Source organism: Zerene cesonia, chromosome 11 (genome assembly GCF_012273895.1).
Source record: "Zerene cesonia ecotype Mississippi chromosome 11, Zerene_cesonia_1.1, whole genome shotgun sequence".
Lineage (NCBI taxonomy): Eukaryota > Metazoa > Arthropoda > Insecta > Lepidoptera > Pieridae > Zerene > Zerene cesonia.
In genome coordinates this window covers 5404847-5425626 of record NC_052112.1, presented here as the reverse complement: position 1 = coordinate 5425626, position 20780 = coordinate 5404847, and the positions used below count along the sequence as shown (strand labels likewise).

Sequence of the window (20780 nt, the reverse complement as noted above, 5' to 3'; positions counted from 1 at the left end):
AATAAGGATGGCAGTTATGGTTTCAAGTATCCAAACTGTTAAAAACATTAAGCAATGTGAATAATGCCGTGCAATTCTTATAGTTTATAGATGATGTAAATAGTGAGAAGGTTACTCGGTTCAGGATATATATATATGTTAAAAAATGTCTTGCGATGCTATCCCATGTAATTCATGAAAGATCACCACCAATGCGAAATCATATACTTTTATTATTTTATCGGCCAGTAATTTATATTCCTTTTACCTTTTTAATGATAGGGTCAAATTTAAGTGATACATTTTCGATGACTTAACATAATTTACAACTTAATAACTAATGCGAAATCTACGACTTATATAATACCAATTTGCATTTAGATATGTGCATTATAATTGTTTAGGTAACAATACAACCTTCAACAATAGTACAGGGTGTGCTCATAGAAATCTATATAGGAGTATTCAGGATAATCATTTAAAGCTTATTGTTTTCTTATTATGAAATCTATATATTTTTAAATTAAATCCACCGTATACAAAAAACACCAAGATAGTAATATTATGACGTGTTCGCAAAAAGTTTAAACTTTCAAGTACAATAATCGAAATTAAAATAGAGTAAAACATTAATAGGTACGCCAATATTCGCTAAGCAGTTCATAAGATATTAGGGTGTTATCAAATGGAAAGGTTTAACAATTGTTAAATAATATAATCAAATTATTGAAATTATTACTGCGAATAATTTGTACTTAAAAACGGTACAATCCGTAAATACTGATAAAATATTATGTTAAATGTAAAAGGGTATCACTTAATCCTACATAAGGTTAGGTATTTCTTATCAATGTGGCAAGAAGTTGCGTGACCTTCTGATATAGTAGGACACGATCGCCCCTCACGTCCTGTAATCTGCCAAGCCACGCATTTACCTATAGTCTTCATTTAAATTCATTATTTTCTTAGCTAAAGAATAGATAGATACAAATAACACAAATTTGTAGTAAATAAATATAAACAATTCTAATAAATATAGATTTTAATTCTAAATACATTGGGCTGAACTGTACGAATATGTCAAACATGTAGAGTTTATTGAAGGTATATATTTAAGAAAATAAATATGTTTAAACATTAGATTTATGTTTATTCTTAAATTCTTTGTGCTGTTTTTTGCAATTCTATTTATTTTAGTAACAATATTATGTTAATCTTGAGTTTCTTGACAAACGCATGTAATTTAATACTCCTTGAAACCTAGAAGTTGTGCTTTAAGTATATGTAAGATACATTCTCATTAAAAATATTATAAAATCTCGTACAATACCGACAAAGACAGCTATGTATAACAATATGTAGAAAAATATTGATTGTATGTTTATAACATATACGTTAGAAACGTTTAAAAACATCTCGATTACTTTGCAAAACCTTGCTACGTCTAGAAAATTACATACAACATAATAACTACATAGTGAACCTTGTACCACGCAAACGCTAGGAATTATTTTCTTGGTCACATGATATTAATGACATAAGTGTCATCTCTATAAATTTTCCCGCGTGGGGGCGCAAAGGGGCGTGAGGACGAGGGACGGGGAGGCAGAGAGGGCGCGGCGGCAGCGCGGGCGCACTGCGCGACTTCTCACCCGCTGGTGCCTCTCGTTGTCTGCCCGCGCAACTCGCCTTTGCCCCGCAACAAGGGCTTTGGGGTATTTCGCTTCCATCTCACCTTGAACAAATGCAACACAGCGTCACCTTCAATCCAAATCTCTAAGCCACAGATCGCCCTTTCTCTAATTAAACATTCCTAGTTTATGAGATACGCCGTAATACTTGTTGTGAAGTAGGAAAAATAACGGTACGACTGATGAGTGCGCCTTTCGGATGCACACGTGTGGGAAGCGTTTGCGCAATCGCAAGGCTATGCTCCCAAACTACGATGGGCAAAGTACCGTGGAAGAGAAAGGCGAAATTCAAGAGGCTTTCGATCGAGGGCCGATATTTCGACTATTTCCGACCGTAGCAACGATTCACTAAAATCAAAATATTAAAGGACCCACTTTTTCTCATTTTCACAGATTCGTCACAACTTAGAACTTATTCAGTTAAAATATGGCAAGTTCCCATTCTTGTTAATAAATTTCATTTTAATTAATCGTTTTCTTGTTTAAATAACTGTGACGGCCCATCACTGTAGGTACAATGACTATACATTTTAGTAAGCACTAAATAATGTCTTTGAAGTGCGTTAAAAGTTTAAACAAATTATCTTGAACCTGGCACAATGCTTAATACATTCATGGTCAGCGTTACTATCTCTGACTCAATTAAGATATTTGCATAAGATTCGCGTCAGAGTTCATACCTGATTTCGATTACATTAAAAGATAAGCAAATAAGGAGTCTCAGATGAATGAATAGATAGCATTTATCATAATACTGGGGGTGATAAAGTTTGTTCGAAGGTCATCATTATCATACAATTATAGGCTGTCGACGCGACTCTACGTTGACAAAATTCTTATGTAAGCAAGCATTGTTTAATATTTCATTCGTTATCAATTATTATCATATTGTTTAAAAGTCAAAGCGATTAATTGGCACCATAATTGTGTTACTAATAAAATGCAAAAATGTCCATATAAATGAATGTGTTTATTATTATGAGCCAGTTACGAAATAAATAATCTAAACTGCAATACTATAAATCTTACACTTTTGTAACATATAAGCAAAATGTTTATGTATCGATTATAACAGTGGCAATAATAATTTTTTTAAATTAGCTACATTACTTCCAACTTTATTTATTTATTAATAGAACATAATGCGATAACAATTCAATTTAGACTGTACGTTTTTTTTTACCGTGGTTATAGTTGTCCCTTACACTGTAGACTGAATGTCGTATTGACGATACTTATTAGGATGGTTACGCGAATAGGGGCCAAGTTCCTTCAATTGCTGTTATCATGTTTAAGATTGAGAATAATGATGGTCGCTTGCCTAGAACCTATTGAGGTTTCAATATCTATTCACATTTTTTTATATAGTCGGTTTAATTGTAGTAAATTTTATGTAACGCATTTACTATTGGTTTACTGGACTAAAATCACTGTAATTGAGAGTATAAATGTAAAATTCTTAAATGACATATAAACTATAACTTTTAAATAGCTACGAAAATCCTTGCAAATGAGATTGTACGATTTTCGTTCATTGAACCGATGGCTTTTGTTATTTAATTTTCGATTTCTTTTCATTATTTATGTTTTTATTTCTATACATTATTTTTGTTTAATAAAAGGATGTAGATATGTGATGTTCTATTACGTATTATGAATTCGCTCATAAAAATCAATTAGACTCTCCTAATTTTACGACATTGTTATAAGTATTTTACGCACGAAAAATTGCGTACATAATTACTTTATTAATATTTATATTACTATTTCGCACTACCTGCTTATTAGGAATTCACCTACGTACATTTTAATTGTAGGTAATATAAACTTATTTTATAAAACATTTAATTACAACATAGCGACACAATATCACTCATTGTGCTACGTTTTACCAATAATTGCTTAAAATTATATTATGGTATCAATTTTTGCAGTCAAAATACCATTCATTATATGGTAGGTAGGTAGATACTTACATCTTATTTTATCAGAAACCTGACCCTAAACTTTTATAGAAACGGACGCTTTCCAAATCTTTATAGACCGGGTTTTGGAGTTTGATGTTTCCTTTTTTTATTTTAAGCGAGTTGAGCCTTACACTCGCTTAAAAATGTCTCAAATGCTATGTATATAATTATTGTTAAAGTAATCATATTAAAAGAGCAAGGTGGACACATTTTATCCCAAAATCTAAATTATAAAAATCACAGACACGCATGTCGCGGTGGGTCGTTGAACTCACGTGGAACCACCCTAATTTCACATTCATTGTCTCTCTCTAACAACAGCGCGATTAGTAGCCCTGTACTGTTCATGCCGCCCGTTCTCACGTGCGCGCGCGGCGTTACACCGGCGTCTATCAAAACCTCTATGACACTAGACTCATAGATAAAGTCATTGCATAAACAGGTACATTTATGTAAATCGACGATAATTTTATTAGGAAACTGCGATGTTTATTTAACTAATACATTGTTCTATTAATCAAAAATCAAATATATATAGATATACATATTTAAAAATAATGTGTATAAAATCTGTAAATTAACTTCCTTTTTTGAATGTGAATAAATTTTTAAACTTATGAAGATTTTCAATCGTATTTTACCCACAATATTTACACCAATTTTTTAATTTCTCTTAAATAAAATTACGTTTACATATATATATATATGTATATATATTAATGAATTATGTTGCAAAATGTACATTTACTCTATTTTTTACGATATTGAGGGAATCAATATATTGCCTTCATACAAATTAATTCAAAAGCTATATTAAAACAATGAATCGTTGTAAGTACATGGACAATCAATCTGTCTCTTTCCTATTCACATAGTCTCACTCACTCACTAGACATCGTGGAAAAGTAGGAGAAAAGGAGTACACTTTTTTCTATCTTTTGCTTAGCTGTATGTCGATAGGTATTTCTTTTTTTGTCTATTAACCCGAGACTCTGAGAACATGATGTTACCGGTTTGTGTGAACAATTTTTTTTTTTAAATTACACAAATATAATAATTTTTTTATTTAGGTACATTTAGTAATATCTATAGTTATTTTTTACTAACTTAATTAATTACATTTAACAATATTTTTACAATTGCTTTTTTACAATAATAATTAATTATTGTATAAATTAAAATCAAATATTATATCATCTTATTTAATAATTAGTTACTAATCGTAAGTTCATATAAAAGAAAAAGAAGTTGTATATTTATTAAAAAAATATTTAGAAGGTTAAAGTAACATTTAAAATTGTGTAGAAAAAATTAATGTTTTTAGACATGGTTTTTACTCTGGCAAGTTAGAACATTTACATACATAAAATACAGCGAACTGAGAATTGCGTAGTGGCTCTAGAGAGCAAAGATTGCTAAGGTAGGTAGTTAGATATTATATTGTCATACGTTAGGTACACGATTCCTCTCAAGGTCTCATGCCGTAATGGTGGTGGCGTAGATAATCTATTTCTATTTGTGCTGCACGTATTGGGAATTTGCAATATAAATCCAAACGAACGCACCCTCTTACGATTAATACTTCAATATAATTTATATTTTGCTAAATTATGTACAGAGATTAATTATTAATTTGCATTTGGGCAGTTCATAATACTTAAAGATTTGGACTATTTTCCCTAGAATAACAAAAATATTTGTGGTTTAACAAAAGTTAAGTTAGCGGTTCCGATACAGCTATTTAAATTATAAGACTTAAATAACGCTAGGGATCAAACGGCTTGTAACAATTTCACTGTTCCATTAACGATCATTGTAACATTTACATATTATATTACATTTTATGTACACATTTGACACAAAGCCCAAGCAAGCCCAAGCAGCGCATTTGTGCAACGCTATGCGTAGATTATGATTTATCCCTTTGATCGACTCGCCGAATCATAAAATAACTATAAAACGATACTAAAACTACATGCACATTCACACTTATCGTTTATCATCCTGCAGAATATGTTCAAGAAAGTACGGACGTTAAGGCTAGAAAGTCATTATGGTTATAAAATGAAAACGTAGATGAGCGTTCTCGTCAATTTTACGGCTCAAAATACTGTAAAAGTTTAGTGTCGTACACAATGATTTCTAATGGCGTGTATGCGCAAACTTTGGTTGCGGCTGTCGAGGTTGTGGTGATTGAAAAGTCAATATTATTTAAAGCTACGTGCCGTTTAGTGGGAGCAGTCCTCGGAGTGACCTTGCGGCGTGGGAGACCAGCTAGAAATCGGCCCTGTGCTTACGCAATCTCAACCACTCAGGCGCGCCTCCGCGAGCGCTCGTTGCTCTGTCGCCCGCCATTTTGCCTTGTACCCTAATGATCATGTCCGACATATTTTAAATCTTGATATGGTTATTTCGAATTTAAAATTGGGAATTTTAGAATTTATGTGGAGATTTTCTTATTCGACATTTAATTAAGGACCTATATATATGTAGTATGACGCCGAAACAATTAATAAAGTATGAAACTAAAATCTAACCCTTGAGATTGCAAACGAAAAGTTGTAAATCTCCCTTGTGGTCCTATTTAAATTCGGTCTAGTCCTGACAATTTTCAGGTGGTCTATTTTATTGTTAAAAATAACTATTTTTCGTTAGCCTATGTGAATATTTCACATTTACCAAACGTCAAGTGCAGGTTGCGTATCGATTCTATGCGTATATTTAAAAAAAAAAACTGAACATAACCTAACCTAACCCATTATAGAGAACACACACATCGAATAATCTATCAAAAATAATGCGTTAATCATGTATGTAACGAATCACAATAATTTTCAGAGTTTGCAATTTTACAGAATCTATACTAATATTATAAAATTGAAGAGTCTCTTTGTTTGAACTCACTAATCTCAAGAACTGCTGGTCCGATTTGGAAAATTATTTCAATGTTAGATAGCCCATTTATTTAGGAAGGTATGTACGACATACGCTATATATGTACGATATGCGAAGCAGGGGCGGACCGCTAGTCTAGTATATTTTTCATTTTATGCCATTTTTCAATATAATAAAAAAATAAGTAGAATACGACAAATTTTTTGTATTTTCGGATTTCTAATACGACAATTATCATTGAATATTAAATCAAAAAGAGCATTGTCTTATTTAATCTTTTCGAAAAAAATAATTTAAAAATTCTACAATGATTAAATAAATAAATTTGCACGAATCTACTGATTTGAAGAAAACCCGAAGCGCCCAAAACAGATGAGCCGATACAACTACAATACACTGATAAAGCAACGGCGTTGAATGCAGAACACACCTTCTTAAATATCGCTTATCGATAACACTATCATTTGAGTTTTTATCATTTGTAAGTCTGCCGTTTTCGAAAAAAAAACATTTCCTGAAACAGTCAAAAAACCACATAGCTAATTATCAATTAATTAAACAGCATATAGGGATGATGCTTTGCCTTCGTCAATTTATTTAAAATCCTTATTTTTTAGATAACTTCACTTCTGTGACTGCTTTTTATGATTATGTCCGTCGAATCGTAAATTTATGTAATTTAACATATAAAACAAAGATGTCTATTTTCCACCAATATATCGAATACTCCTAGCAATAGTATTATTTTTTGATGAAGAAGGCATTCGTACTAGGTTAATCGATTCAGCGTTAAAATTAGATATCGTGAGAGAGAATTAGTGTAGTCGCATGGAAATGGGACGACTGAAGCGGCTGTGTCTCCTCATAACAGCAATTGTTTTTACTTTCAACAATTGTCAAATACATGTCTTCGGAATGTATACAGTGAGCTCTTTCATAATGATGATTAGTTTAAATTTTAAAATTGTTACTGTAAATGCACTGTATAGAATGCAATGATTACTATTAAACAATAGATAAAACTGATACTGAACTGAACTGAACTACTGAACAATAGAACTGATAATTCTGGATACTAAACTATGGTTGTCGTCTCTAACATCGTCATGAAAAGGCAAGTTCTACCCGGGTCCATCAATCCCCTTCATACAGGAGTAGAACTAAAAAAGGTGGCAGAAAGTTATCTTGTTTTTCCTTTTCCAATAACTATTTTTTATGCTTTAAAACTTCGAGAAGTTAAATTTATATTATTTATTTTATGTATATATCAAAAAAAAAAATCTCGAATAGAAACAACAATTCGTCAAAGAATATCGGTATAAACCAGAAGACATAGAAAATATTTGTCAAAAAAATAAAAAAAATAAAATAGTTTCCTATAACACTACATTTAAACATTTTTTTTTTGTTTAACTTAACTGAAATATTCTACTACTGAATAAAAATATCTATAAGTAATTTTATTTCTTGTGTTCAGAGTTACGAATCAGGGCATATTGTAGTATCACAGATAACATAATACTACTATAGTATTATGTTATATATCAAATATCACCATGTAATAAAAAACAGTTTTTCAAAAACTGATCATAGGTTATATCTATATAATATATAGCATAGCACAGTACGTAGTCATTATAAGAACAACATTTATAAAGAGTGTTTCAGTCCATAGCTTTATCTTTTGTTTATACAGCTTTGTAAAATTGTACATTTTTATAATTATTATTAAACAAATAAAGCTAATTCTTAGTATCCTGTAAATAGCTCTACATTAATTTAAGAACATTAAATTACAGAATTGAGCAATAAAATCATTATTTAAGAATTTAATTAACACACCATTATTGTTACCGTATTGGCTAATAAGAGCTCCATTACTGAATAAGTGTCATTACTTAACAATAAACTACGCGCTATATTGTTGGATTGTGTCAGCGCAATACTTTTATTTCAAACAACAAGAAATATCATATGCGCTATAAACCTATGAACCTATCTATAAATTCTACATATATCGAATGTAAAAGATTCAAACACATCTTCTTAGTTGAGCAATGATAAGTTAAAATCAATCAAATATATTGCAATACGAACACTTCGCAGTAAGCATGCAATACCTTAATCTTAATCTTTAATGATTTAAATTACCTAGATACCATTGGACATAAGTAGACAGACACAGACCGACCTTCTCGGAACTGAAGATCGCGACAGGAACCCTGCCGCACCCTAAACAAGATACTCGTATAACCTAGCTTGGTATTTTATAACTAGAACGATAATCTTTGATTGCTTTCCGCTGTAAAGAATAAAAACTGTTTAATTCAATAATGTAATTCATTAGTAATGTTTATATGTTAATTGCATAGACAGTTTTAATACTAATCTATAAATAATATCAAATTGTTTAGTTAAATGGTAGAAAACAGACAACATGGGTAATGTTGAGAACCTTAGTTACGATTATAGAGTCATATTTGATGATAGATATTGATTTCGTTTCATATTAAACATCGTCATCCCATTTATGTCCCATATATGTATCATGATCCCATATATGTTTCCACTGAAGGGAAATAGGCCTTTTATCCTTATGAGGGTTGAGCTCATAAACTACTTCGCTGACGAAGTGCGTCTTGGCAGATGTCTTATGACTTTGAATTAACGAACATAATTCCTCGTCTTCCAGATGAGGCTCGATTCTCATTTCAATTCCGAAGTCTTAAACATCAAGCCTCTACTACTCCCCATAAAAAATAACTGTTTAGTTACTAAGTCTCTGATAAAAAAAATCATTGAAGATTGTTTCATGACTGAGCGAAACGAATATCTGTATTATCAGACTAGGGAAGAACCGAACATTAACGTCACGAATATAAAGGCCAATTGAAATAGGTATATTTGAAATTAAGAACAAATAAGAATCAAACATAAAACGCTTTTCCTGTCTTGACAAGCCATATTGAAAGTTTCAATACCAAAATGTAGAGTTTCAGATTTTTTTACAATATGATGTCTAAGCCAGTTTGGGCAAATATTTTCAATGTTTTGAATATCTACGATACCATTTCAAATAAAATGTTCTTCCACGCTTGGTACACTCTATATGTTTGGTGTAGTCATAGTTGATCTATTATGACATGAATTTTAAAAAATTGCGATATAGGACATTATTTTATACATTCGCATTAGAATTGTATACATTGTATGTATTGTATACATACAATACATTTATACAAGATACATTACGCTCAACAGAACATAATCTACATACATAGTGAAGAATCTATCTTTACTTTTATAGATTATTGTCTGTGTTATTTATTGCATCTTTGTAGATGTGGTTTGTAGTTCTGAAACAAGGACATTGTAACCGTCTTCAACAGCACCGCCTCGGGACGCGTTTCTATCATTATTGCGGAGTCTGTGATTGCTTCGAAGATATCTAACAGTACACAGCGAAAATTGAACGTCCGAAACGAGTCAATGAACCGAAACCTGACCGTTAGCCACTACAATCCGAATCTAGCAGGACAGGCCCTTTTACTTCTTTATGAATTTTTGTCCCAATTATTGCTAATGTCTCCCTTCCTCCGATTGCACTTATCCATTATAAAACCACTTATTTATCCACTTACCCACTTATTATGTTTATATGTAAAATATCTATTTTGTAAGCACACTGTTATAATAAAATAATAATGTACAGTTTACGAGAATAACGATTACTTTATTGAAAAATGTCGTAACGTCGTACATTAGTTAAATTATATTTCATAACTGTACAGGGCATTGATAAAGAATTTAGATACGTACTCTTTAATTAGTCTTTTTTGTTTATAAGTTAGTTTAATTATGTTCGTTAAGACTCGTTATATTTTGAACATACTTTAAACCTATTCCATAAATTGAATAAGGTATCAAGTTTGTACGTGAATGCTAAATTGCCACGAAAACCTAATGTTGGACCATCCACACAACATGAGTTCACACAACTCCACACAACTTATCATATCCATAGTTCAGCTATGTTCATCATTCTATATGAACGTACATTAACAAATTGTTTATGAAATAACTGCATACCGGTTCACATAGCTAGAATATTGCACTCCGATCGATAGTATGGCGCTGATGACACAAACTGTGTAGATACAATCGCGTCGCCCATTCCGTGTTTGATGAGAGGCGACGAACATCTATGTTAGAAAGCTGAAGGATTTCTTTTTGTTCGCAGCTTTTACCACTTGCGCAGTTTTAACAGTTACCGTCGACCGTTCTCTGAGCCGTTACAGTGAATCTGCTTATTCATTGAACTCTCGAAACATCCAAAGCTTGATGTTATCTATTCACCATTAGAGTTACGTTATAATTTACTAAAAATTAACAATTTATTTCAGGCAATCCATACATGGAATTTTTATTGTTAGTATCATATCGCTATATGTATAATAATAATTATTGTAATCTTAATGCAATAATTTATATTCTTCATAGTATTTTACTAGTAAAATCTGAATATTTGAACAGATAAAAAAATACCGACAAATGATTAGTATATTCGTTTCCTAATTCCTGTACATAAATAATACTTGTATAATGAATAAGTATTTGTTACATATAAGAGGTAAAACAACACAGTTTCCAGAAAATAATAGCTTTAAAACGTAGTAAATCTCGTGACCTAGAATTTTTCAGGATTTTAGGGCGTGTTTGTTATTAACGGGAAAGTGTGTTGGCAAGCTTTTATGCACCGACTGCGCTGCCTGAAAACTAGGTCAGCTCTATGTAAGGACTTCAGCTTACAGCGACACTGTGACCTGGGTCAGGTCAGCCCTGAATATACGTTATACATCGCATATAATCGATATTAACTTCCATTTTTTCCTTAATCATCATTAATATAGAAATGAGGGTGGTTTGTGCAGCTTAGCGCTGTTGTATAATGTATTTATATTAAACTTTGGTTTAATCAAACATAAATTGTTCATTTAGCGTTATTTATTTACGGTTGAAAATAAACCTACAGAGGAGACATGGAAGAGGCAATTTTAAACATTAATCATATAAGTATAGTTAATGAAATACATGCAAAAAGCTTTACATTCATTATTTATTATTAAAATAATGTACCAATCAATTTTATCAACATAACTCACAACAATTGTTGACAAGTGAAAGACAGACGCATTGCTATCACATTATCGGGGTGGGTGGCGCATGTTTTAGTAATTTCGTACACATTGTCAAATACATATTTTTTTGTTTACAATGTGCAAATGATAAATTACTCAATGATATGATAACTTCAATTGCAAGTTAATTTATGAAATACATTTAGGAAGCCCAATTTCTTACATTAACTTATAAGGCATATTACTCATTAATTTGTTAGATTTCTATTAGTAATTATTTATCACAAAACATCTTAAATCAAATTCAACGAAAGGAAGTTATCTAACGCAACCATAATAGCAGGGTCTCTTGTATTAGGGTGAATGAACAGGCAGTTCACCTGATGGTAAGTAAGCATTGTCACGCTTGAGAAAACTAAAAGTATACAGTAAAACATGGAATGTGCGAAGGAATGAAAGGACTATACGTAGTATTTGTATCTTTAATTTCAACTTAATTACTTTGAGTAATTCATGGTTCGTTAGAATTTTTCGAAGCATGCACTCAAATATACAAAATGATATGAGCGGTTCTTGATGACGTTACTTGACATAATCACACACATCTATCAGAAATGTCATGAGAAAAATCTGATTTTAGATTAAAGTGTGCAATATTTTAATGATAACGATAGTTTCGTGATAAGAGACAGTTGACCCTCTTGCATCACGCCGCTATTGACAGGGTAGAAGTACCTACTGTGAAAATTATAATTTTTTGAAAGAAAAATTCAAACTTTATCTGTTTACTATTATGTATTCAGAAGAATAAAATAAATAATACAGTTCGATAATTGTAGGTAATTAGTAAGAGGTGCATGTAATAGGGGTGTCAAAGCTCTAGGCGATTCTTATCCTCCGGGAATGATTGGTGAGCCAAGTGTTTGCCTCGATTCACTTTTGAAACTTTCTAACCCTGTGTTGTAGAGAAGCGGTAGGGAGGGGCGAGCGCGGGTGCCAGAGAGAGGGTACCGACCTCATTGCCCATTGCCACTCCTCCCGCCGAGGCGGCAGGCCATTTTTATTGAAAACACTTCCGAGTTACATATCGTGCGCGACTTTTTTCAGACGTGATCCTTACATCCTTGACTTTTTTAATGTTTTAATTTATCCGTCATAAATTGGCTCGGAAAGTGACAAATATCGAAACGAAATTAATGATGATTTTTTTATTGTAACTTTATTAAATATCGGCAGTGATTGAAGTGTTATTTTGATTGAAAAATATTAGTGCGCCCCGCGGTCTATTTTCCATTCGGTGTCGAGTTCGTACAGTTGCGAAAAGTGGCGAAGTTCGGTCATCTCCGGCTGTGATCGCAACAACGGAGGCGATTTATCCACCCCGCCCGTGAGCAAGGGAGATAGAAAACTCTGCTGACATGGCGACAGTGCGAATGGACTAATGTTTTTCACGTGGAAAACTCATCCCTTGAACAAACAATCATAAAGGTATGCTAAATACGACTTGTAAATATGTAGTATCTAATAATATATCTAATTTCATATATACAATTTATGAATAGGAATAAAGGTGTCGCCTCCCTTAGTTAAATTGAGATTGATTAAATTATTGTTTTTATTTTAATTTTTAAAATAAAAAAAATCTATAGAAATATGTAATTGTATAGTTTGTAAATTGTATAAGACTCGTATTGTACAGAATGAAATGTTACAGATTTAATAGTTCAAATAATTTATTAAAGGTGAGAAATCGTAATCTTACCCCTGATAAGTAACGGCAGTAGGTACATTACCGATACAGACACCCTAAGCGCTTTAGTCATCGTTTTGTTACTAAAACGTAGTCTCCACCTAATCATCCCAAAATTAGTTTGATGGACTATCAATGTAAGGGCGATATTAGTAACGCGAGAGGAAATCAATAAATTTCAATAAATCAATATTTTACCGTGCACCCTGCGCTGAATATATCCGCTGCCGCCATTTCGATGATGACGACGTATTTTTTGTGAGAGATATTCGAGCCGCGCAGCGAGTCGGTATTCGCCGCGCGGGGTTGCGACCGTCAGTCGTCGGGTGAGCGGGGTGCGACGTAAACGCGGACTCGGACTATGGCGGAAGGGCTGATTCTCATTCCCATAAAAGGGTCGAGTTGATTATAGTGCAGATACGTGTGGTACGTTTACTTATGTTTGTGCAGTGATTTAATTGTTCTCAAATTGTTCTTATCGCGTCGTATCGGTCGATTTAGTGTGGATATCGTAGGTAATAATGCCATTGTGATGACGTAATGTAACGCGCTCGACTGGGTGCGTAGTAATAATTCGTGCGCCCGTTTATACCGCGATAACATTTGTGGTCAGCACCTGTGGATGTAAAGCAAATAATGGTTTCAAATACTTTAAATTTATCCGACGTGTCCAATAAGATTCTAATAAGAAATTGTTTACAACGATGCGATATGTTGATTTCTAATGAACAATTAATATATTAAAATTAATAAATTGAACGTATTTTAAGTGCACTGTAACGTTAAGATCTTTGTATATGTATACAAACTATACACGTATAATGTTTTCCTACTGCAGTGCGCTCGCCGCTGCACAGATTCTCCTCCCGCCGCCGCTAGAGGCGCCCTCGATTTTTAACCTTGATCAATCTATGAGGTCTATCTATCTACAAAGGATACAAACATACAATTGCTGTTTCATACTAGTTTAATGAATAGAGGTTCATTTTACAGTCCTTTTTTATTTTTAATTAGAAATGAAATAGTATTTCGTAACAATAATATATTTATAAAACAGCCTGATCTTAAATGTGTGGTTTATTGTGCACTAAAAATATGATTAAATTTTCAAAATTAGACTTAACAATATTTTTTTTATTTTATTGATTTGTTTCCGGTATTAATCATGATCGCTTATTTTTTTTTTTGTTTTATTAGTTTAGCTGTCGCATATTTAAATCGAAGCTTCAATAATAATAGTAGTTGCAGGTGTAGGTATTATTTATTGGTTCATCTTTACAACCACAAGAAAAGTTATGTTCGTCATCTCGGAGGATAATCGCGTGACAGAAAACACCTAACTTTGCTCACATGCCGTAATCATAGTATATAAATTTTCTTCTAACACGATATGTGAGAAATCGAACAGCAGTTGCCTTTAAAATGTCCATCAAATTCATATTTGAAATAAGTTAAAAGTAAATATTAAAAGTTTATACTTTAAAACAATAAATCTAGTTTTCTATTGTAATTATAAATTACGAACCATCTCACGCAAGAAAGATTTTATACTTAAAACATCGCACATACCTAAATATTTCGAATAATATTGTCTTATTTCTGCTTTGTATACTCATGTCCTTTTTATCCCCTTTTCCAGGTCCTCTCGTGCCCGTCACACAAAAGCACTATGAGAAAATAAAAATGGCTTCAAAGTAAACACTATCCATTGTTAAAGTTTTGTTGTATTATTCACGGAACAAGAGAGAATACTTATGTATACACAGAGATATTGTTGATATATATAGCTCTTAAGCTCGAGTGGTATTAATTATATCTTCCAAAGAACTAATACTGATCAAAAATGGCTACGCAAAGATTTTGTTTGCGGTGGAACAACCACCAGTCAAATATGCTGTCCGTGTTTGATCAACTGTTACACGCAGAGACGTTTACCGATGTGACACTGGCTGTTGATGGCCAATTGCTTAAAGCACACAAAATGGTTTTATCGGCTTGTAGCCCATACTTTCAAGCCCTTTTTGTTAATCACCAAGAAAAACATCCTATTGTTATACTAAAAGATGTACCTTATTCAGACATGAAAAGTTTGTTGGACTTCATGTACCGAGGAGAAGTAAGTGTTGATCAAGAACGGCTAACGGCATTTTTAAAAGTAGCTGAAAGCCTAAGAATAAAAGGCCTTACGGAAGTCAATGAGGAGAAATGCGATATTCCTGCGCTTACAAATTCACTTATACAACAACAACAAACGAACAACTCTGCACATACACCACCACCGCAATTGCATAGAATACATCCGTACATGCATCAAAAAAGGCCTGCGTCGGGAATACCTAGTGGAGGTGCCCCTCCAAACTTACTCATGCCTTTATTGGGTAATGCATTAATGCAACCGAAGAGGAAGAGGGGTCGACCAAGGAAGCTGAGTGGAAGTTCAAGTGATGCTTTAAATACCGCTGCCAGTCCCCCAGGAGAGTTTATACCCGAATCAGCATCCCACGCTTCATCAAACAGAGCTGGAGATCAATTGATCAGAGGCTCACCTGAAATGTTAGAGGTTAAGATGTCAATGGATGGTTTCAACCCAGAGGATGGCACAACTTCAGGTGGCGAGGATGGCGGGGAAGCTCTCATGATAGATGAAGGCGATGACGCTCAATCCAACGAAGCACCGAATTCAGGCAAAGACTCCGAATCCGCAGGTATGTTTTATATTAATGCACATACACGGTGATAGTAACGACTTATGATAGTAATTTTACTACTCCTTATAATTCTTAATCTAATTTATTGCTATTCTTGTATGCAACGTTAGTAAATTGTTGTTAAGACGGTTTCATGTACTACAAACATAAAACATCGCGAAAAGAATTTAACGAATCATGACTTGTACTCGCTTATCTATTGTAAATACAAATGTAATCTTCCCTTCCATTTACCTAACACCGCTAGAAAAAATGAACAAAATTAAAAGAGAAATAGTTAAAAGAAAAGCTAATGGGATATAAGCTTTGATGTTAAAAATATAAAAAAACATGAGTGAAAAGTGAAGTGATTATTAATGATTATATTATATTTAATTTATTTTTCTGAACGGGGTAAGTGATAATCTATAAAATTTTTCGTATCGAAAGATAAATGCTTATTCTTCCATAAAAGAATGAATTCTTTGCTTGCTTTTCTGCTTTCGGGGAGAGCTATTAGAGGAATGGCCAGGGGCATTTTCGGTGTGGTATAATTGAGTAACAACATTTCATTCTTATAACTTCCTTAAACAAATATATATAACGTAGAGTAAAGGGAAAACAAACAAGGCTTATTCCCAATAGCTTTCCTTCACATAAAGCAAATTGGAAATATTATAGTGTCTGGTTTCTTAAGCATTTTTGCTACGCTAAAGTATTTCCATATGCAAATAGAACCATTAAAGAGTAAACATATCATTCGATTTTAAACTCGTCATAACTCTGCATAGACAGTAAGAATCAATTAAATTATTTCAGATACTGCAAAAGTACCCAAAGAGGAAACACAACCAAATTATCCGTCAAACGGTCCCGTGCTTTCGATCGAAAATGGATCAATTAAACAAGAATCTGTTACGGAAGGCACAGACGAATACAACGAACCCATAGAGTATAAATATAATCCAGACAGAAGCCGAGAAAATTCGAATTCACAAGACGGCCCGTTGAAAGATACAGATGACAAAAACAGGCTAGGTCGTAACTTAAAACCAAAGAATAGTAAAAAAATACTTCCTCAAATGTCAAAATTTAGGGCTCGAACTCTGTTCAACCAACTCTCGGGATTATCCAATTTAAACCCTTTGAATAGCTTTGATAAATTCCCTCCTGAAACTGTTCTCATGCCAGCACTTGCCACTCAATTATTCGCGGCAGAACTGGAACAAAACAATCTCAATATGGCTAACAACGAAGTGGCGGACTTATCCCAAACTAATTGGGAACATCGTATATTTCCTTCTCCAATTAGGAAGAATAATATAGGCAATGTCGGTAACTATCATGAGGAAACTAACGAATCGGTACGGGATTACTGCATTAAGGAAGGCGAGAATGTATTCAGATGCAAAATATGTGCGAGGGTGTATACTCATATTAGCAATTTCTGTCGACACTATGTCACTTCTCACAAAAAGGACGTTAAAGTATTCCCTTGCCCCATTTGCTTCAAAGAGTTTACCCGTAAAGACAACATGATCGCACATTTAAAAATAATACACAAAAATCAACCGAATGCTAACGAGCAAACGGCTAAACAGGAGTCTTAATTATTTGTATGGAAAATTATACTCATGTTACTTACACGATTACAAGAAAAGATCTGAATATATGTGTAAGTTATTTAAATTTTGTCTGATAAAATAGAATTTGATCGAGTAAAACGTGTAGTTTGCAAGTGTAGGAGTTCGAGCTCTAAGTTTCACCTCTATCAATAAGTTTGTTGATATTTTGAACGACGTTGATCGTTCGTTGTTATATTTATCTATTTATTTACGTTGTTCCATTTGTTTCTTAGAGTGCTGAACTTCAAAGAGATTTTAACAAATTCTGTAATTAACTTGTTATTTTGCACTCACTTGTTACTTAATTTTATTACTTACAAACTTTCAGGGTACAAAGTAACTACTCATAGTGATCGTTTAATCAAACGTAGTTTATTCGATTACATGCAATTTTCATTGAACTGAATTAGTTAGTGTAGATTAGAATTTACTTTACGAGTATACCAATGGCGGAGCCTTTTTGTAAATTATAAATTATATGATATATATTAAGCGGTATATTAAAAGTAACACTACAGAGGCTATAATCCTTACAAAAAGGCTAATATCGCCATTATATAGTAGTGGTGTGAAATGCATTTTCATTTAACTTGCCTTTTAGTGATCTTAGTTATAATATACATTATAGAACTTCTCTGAAGTTATAACTCAATGTGGGCTATGATTTTAATTTCTAGGTTTGTTAAGATTAATTTAAAATAGTTTATCGATGTTGAAATGTTTGGTTGTAAATGTTATTCTATCGAAATGAACGCAGCACGGTTGCAGATAGTAGAATAACACTACACACATCTCATTTAAACAAGTATATAGCATTGATACAGTTCCTTTATATGTTGCAGCTACTTATCTTTATTGTATCGAAATCAAAATCCTCTACTGATTAGGGGTATGTTAACTCTATCTTGTTTTTTTTTCCGTTTAAGGAATGAGTATATGTTAAAGACAATACCTAACATAAAACTAAAGTAGAAATATTTATACTACCTATATAAAATAACGAACATACCATTATATTATATTGACATGTATATATTATATCCTTAAAATATCTAGCAGAGAGTATATATATGATATGTTAAAAAAGATTATTTCAAATATATAAAAAAAAAAATTGTTATTACTTGTAACGACACAACTACACGTTGTTGTTTAAGTGATGTTAGCAAGGTGCTTTGGAAAAGGTTTAAATACAGGAACCATGAGATGATTTGTAAATTCTATTAATTAGATGTCAAATTGCCTTAAATATATATTAAGGGATCGTACTTATAATTTGGTTATATTTAGATGCAATTGTAGTCTTCCATACCGGTAGCGAACACATCATCTTAGTTCAATTATTTACAATATACGAAAAATAGATACCTACTAAAATTATCGATTATTATTTGTTTTTATCAGTCGATTACGTTTCACCCAGAACGATATGTTTTAAAATTTTGTAATTTGTAGGTCCAGGGAACGCTTGCCTATTAGTGTGCCTTTACTTGTTATATTAATAAGTTAATTCGACTACTAGTTGACTAAGAAATTTCAAAGAATATTGTGTATAATTGTTTATTTTCATTATTCAAAGTTTACAATCTATTTTAAGAAGCTTCCTTAGGATTATAGAAACCTTTAGGCCCAAGTAGTTAAATATTTGTAGGAAATTAGGACTGTCATCTCATGTTTCCCACTATACTCGAAATTAAAAAGGAAATATGAATAAAAACGATTTATAATATTTTTAACGGGGCGATTTCGCCTGCTTAATCGTTGTTAAGACTGTTAAATTCATGAAACATTAAATAACGAATTTATTGTACCCTTCATAAATTTATAAGAAAAATTTATCTTGGAAATTGGATAGGTACTTAATGATGAAAATTAGTAATATTTGAATGAGAGGCTAATAAAATTTAGTATCTACTTACAATAGTCAATTTAGCCAGTGCCTAAACTTAAATTTTCGGAAACTTAAACTCGTAGTACCTACTTTCTTTTTGAATGTCTAATATTTCAATCGAAATCCCTTCATAGTTCCTTACTTATATTGCATTGTATACATTAATCGTAGGTTCTGTAACAAACTCGTTTCCAACAATTGTTTATTTTTAAACAACATAATTTCAAATGTTTATATTGATTGAAATTTATTTATTTATATAAATGCTATATCATCAATTGGTGCTAAATTAAACTTAAGAAATGTCGCATATAATGTGACGTTATAAATGATGTCCCTAAACAAAATGTTATTTGTTGATAATGTTATTTTCAAATATGTCTATGTACGCTGCCCTAGTTCGTTAATTTTAATATTAACTACGAAATGGGGCCCTTCTGTGAAACTAGAATGAATGTATAGTATATTTATTTACAAAGATATCTATTTATTTTCAAACTGTTACTTGCTAACGTTATGTAATATATTAGAGTATATCACGACATATTCACGATTCATATATAGACTTATCTTGAGCAAATACTAAAGTAATATTTATGCTTCTTAAAGATTATTAATTATATCGATAATATTTCAAATTTTAATGAGAATAGTAGAGAGTATGTATTTAAATTTGCATCAAATACAATATTGTGTACCTATTTACGATGCTATAATAGTTACTGTTATTTCCTTTTACTCTAAGTAAAGCTTATGAAATCTACCTTACTTAGCTGGCGTAGAGAGGTGTTATGTATTAGTTTGTTGCGATTTGCAGTGTTTTGCGGGAACACAGATACACTCAACTATGATATTTATGCAGATAATATGTAAATGTTCTAACTATAATACAAGAATATATGCACATGTTTTATTTATATAAATGAATATATATAATACGCATATATTTCAAAAGTATGACATCGTGCGCAGGCACGCCTAATAAGGAACAATAACGTGAAAATAAAGTAGTATTGTATAAATGACTTATTATAAATTCGGGAACAGACGATCACAATGTTTTGTTAAAACTTTTCAATACGGAAATGTAATAAAATATTTATATTTACACCTCTCTTTAAAATATAATAGATTTAAAATGTATGGGTTTAAATTAA

General features: G+C 32.1%; 1 protein-coding gene across 5 annotated transcripts in view; it reads left to right on the top strand.

Annotated features, from left to right (window-relative positions):
* Nucleotides 1-12560: 12560 nt before the first annotated feature.
* LOC119830362 (protein tramtrack, alpha isoform-like) overlaps nucleotides 12561-20780 on the top strand; it is an 18946-nt gene continuing 10726 nt past the window's right edge. The window contains exons 1-3 of one of the 5 annotated variants that reach the window (XM_038353352.1): nucleotides 13692-13846; nucleotides 15060-16125; nucleotides 16927-20757. In XM_038353352.1, the coding sequence (XP_038209280.1) occupies nucleotides 15264-16125; nucleotides 16927-17717 (1653 nt within the window). In that variant the 5' untranslated portion in view covers nucleotides 13692-13846; nucleotides 15060-15263 and the 3' untranslated portion in view covers nucleotides 17718-20757. Of the gene's footprint in view, nucleotides 13159-13690; nucleotides 13936-15059; nucleotides 16126-16926; nucleotides 20758-20780 lie in introns of those variants that run through there. The other 4 variants (XM_038353350.1, XM_038353349.1, XM_038353353.1 and 1 more) reach the window with 4 other exon arrangements.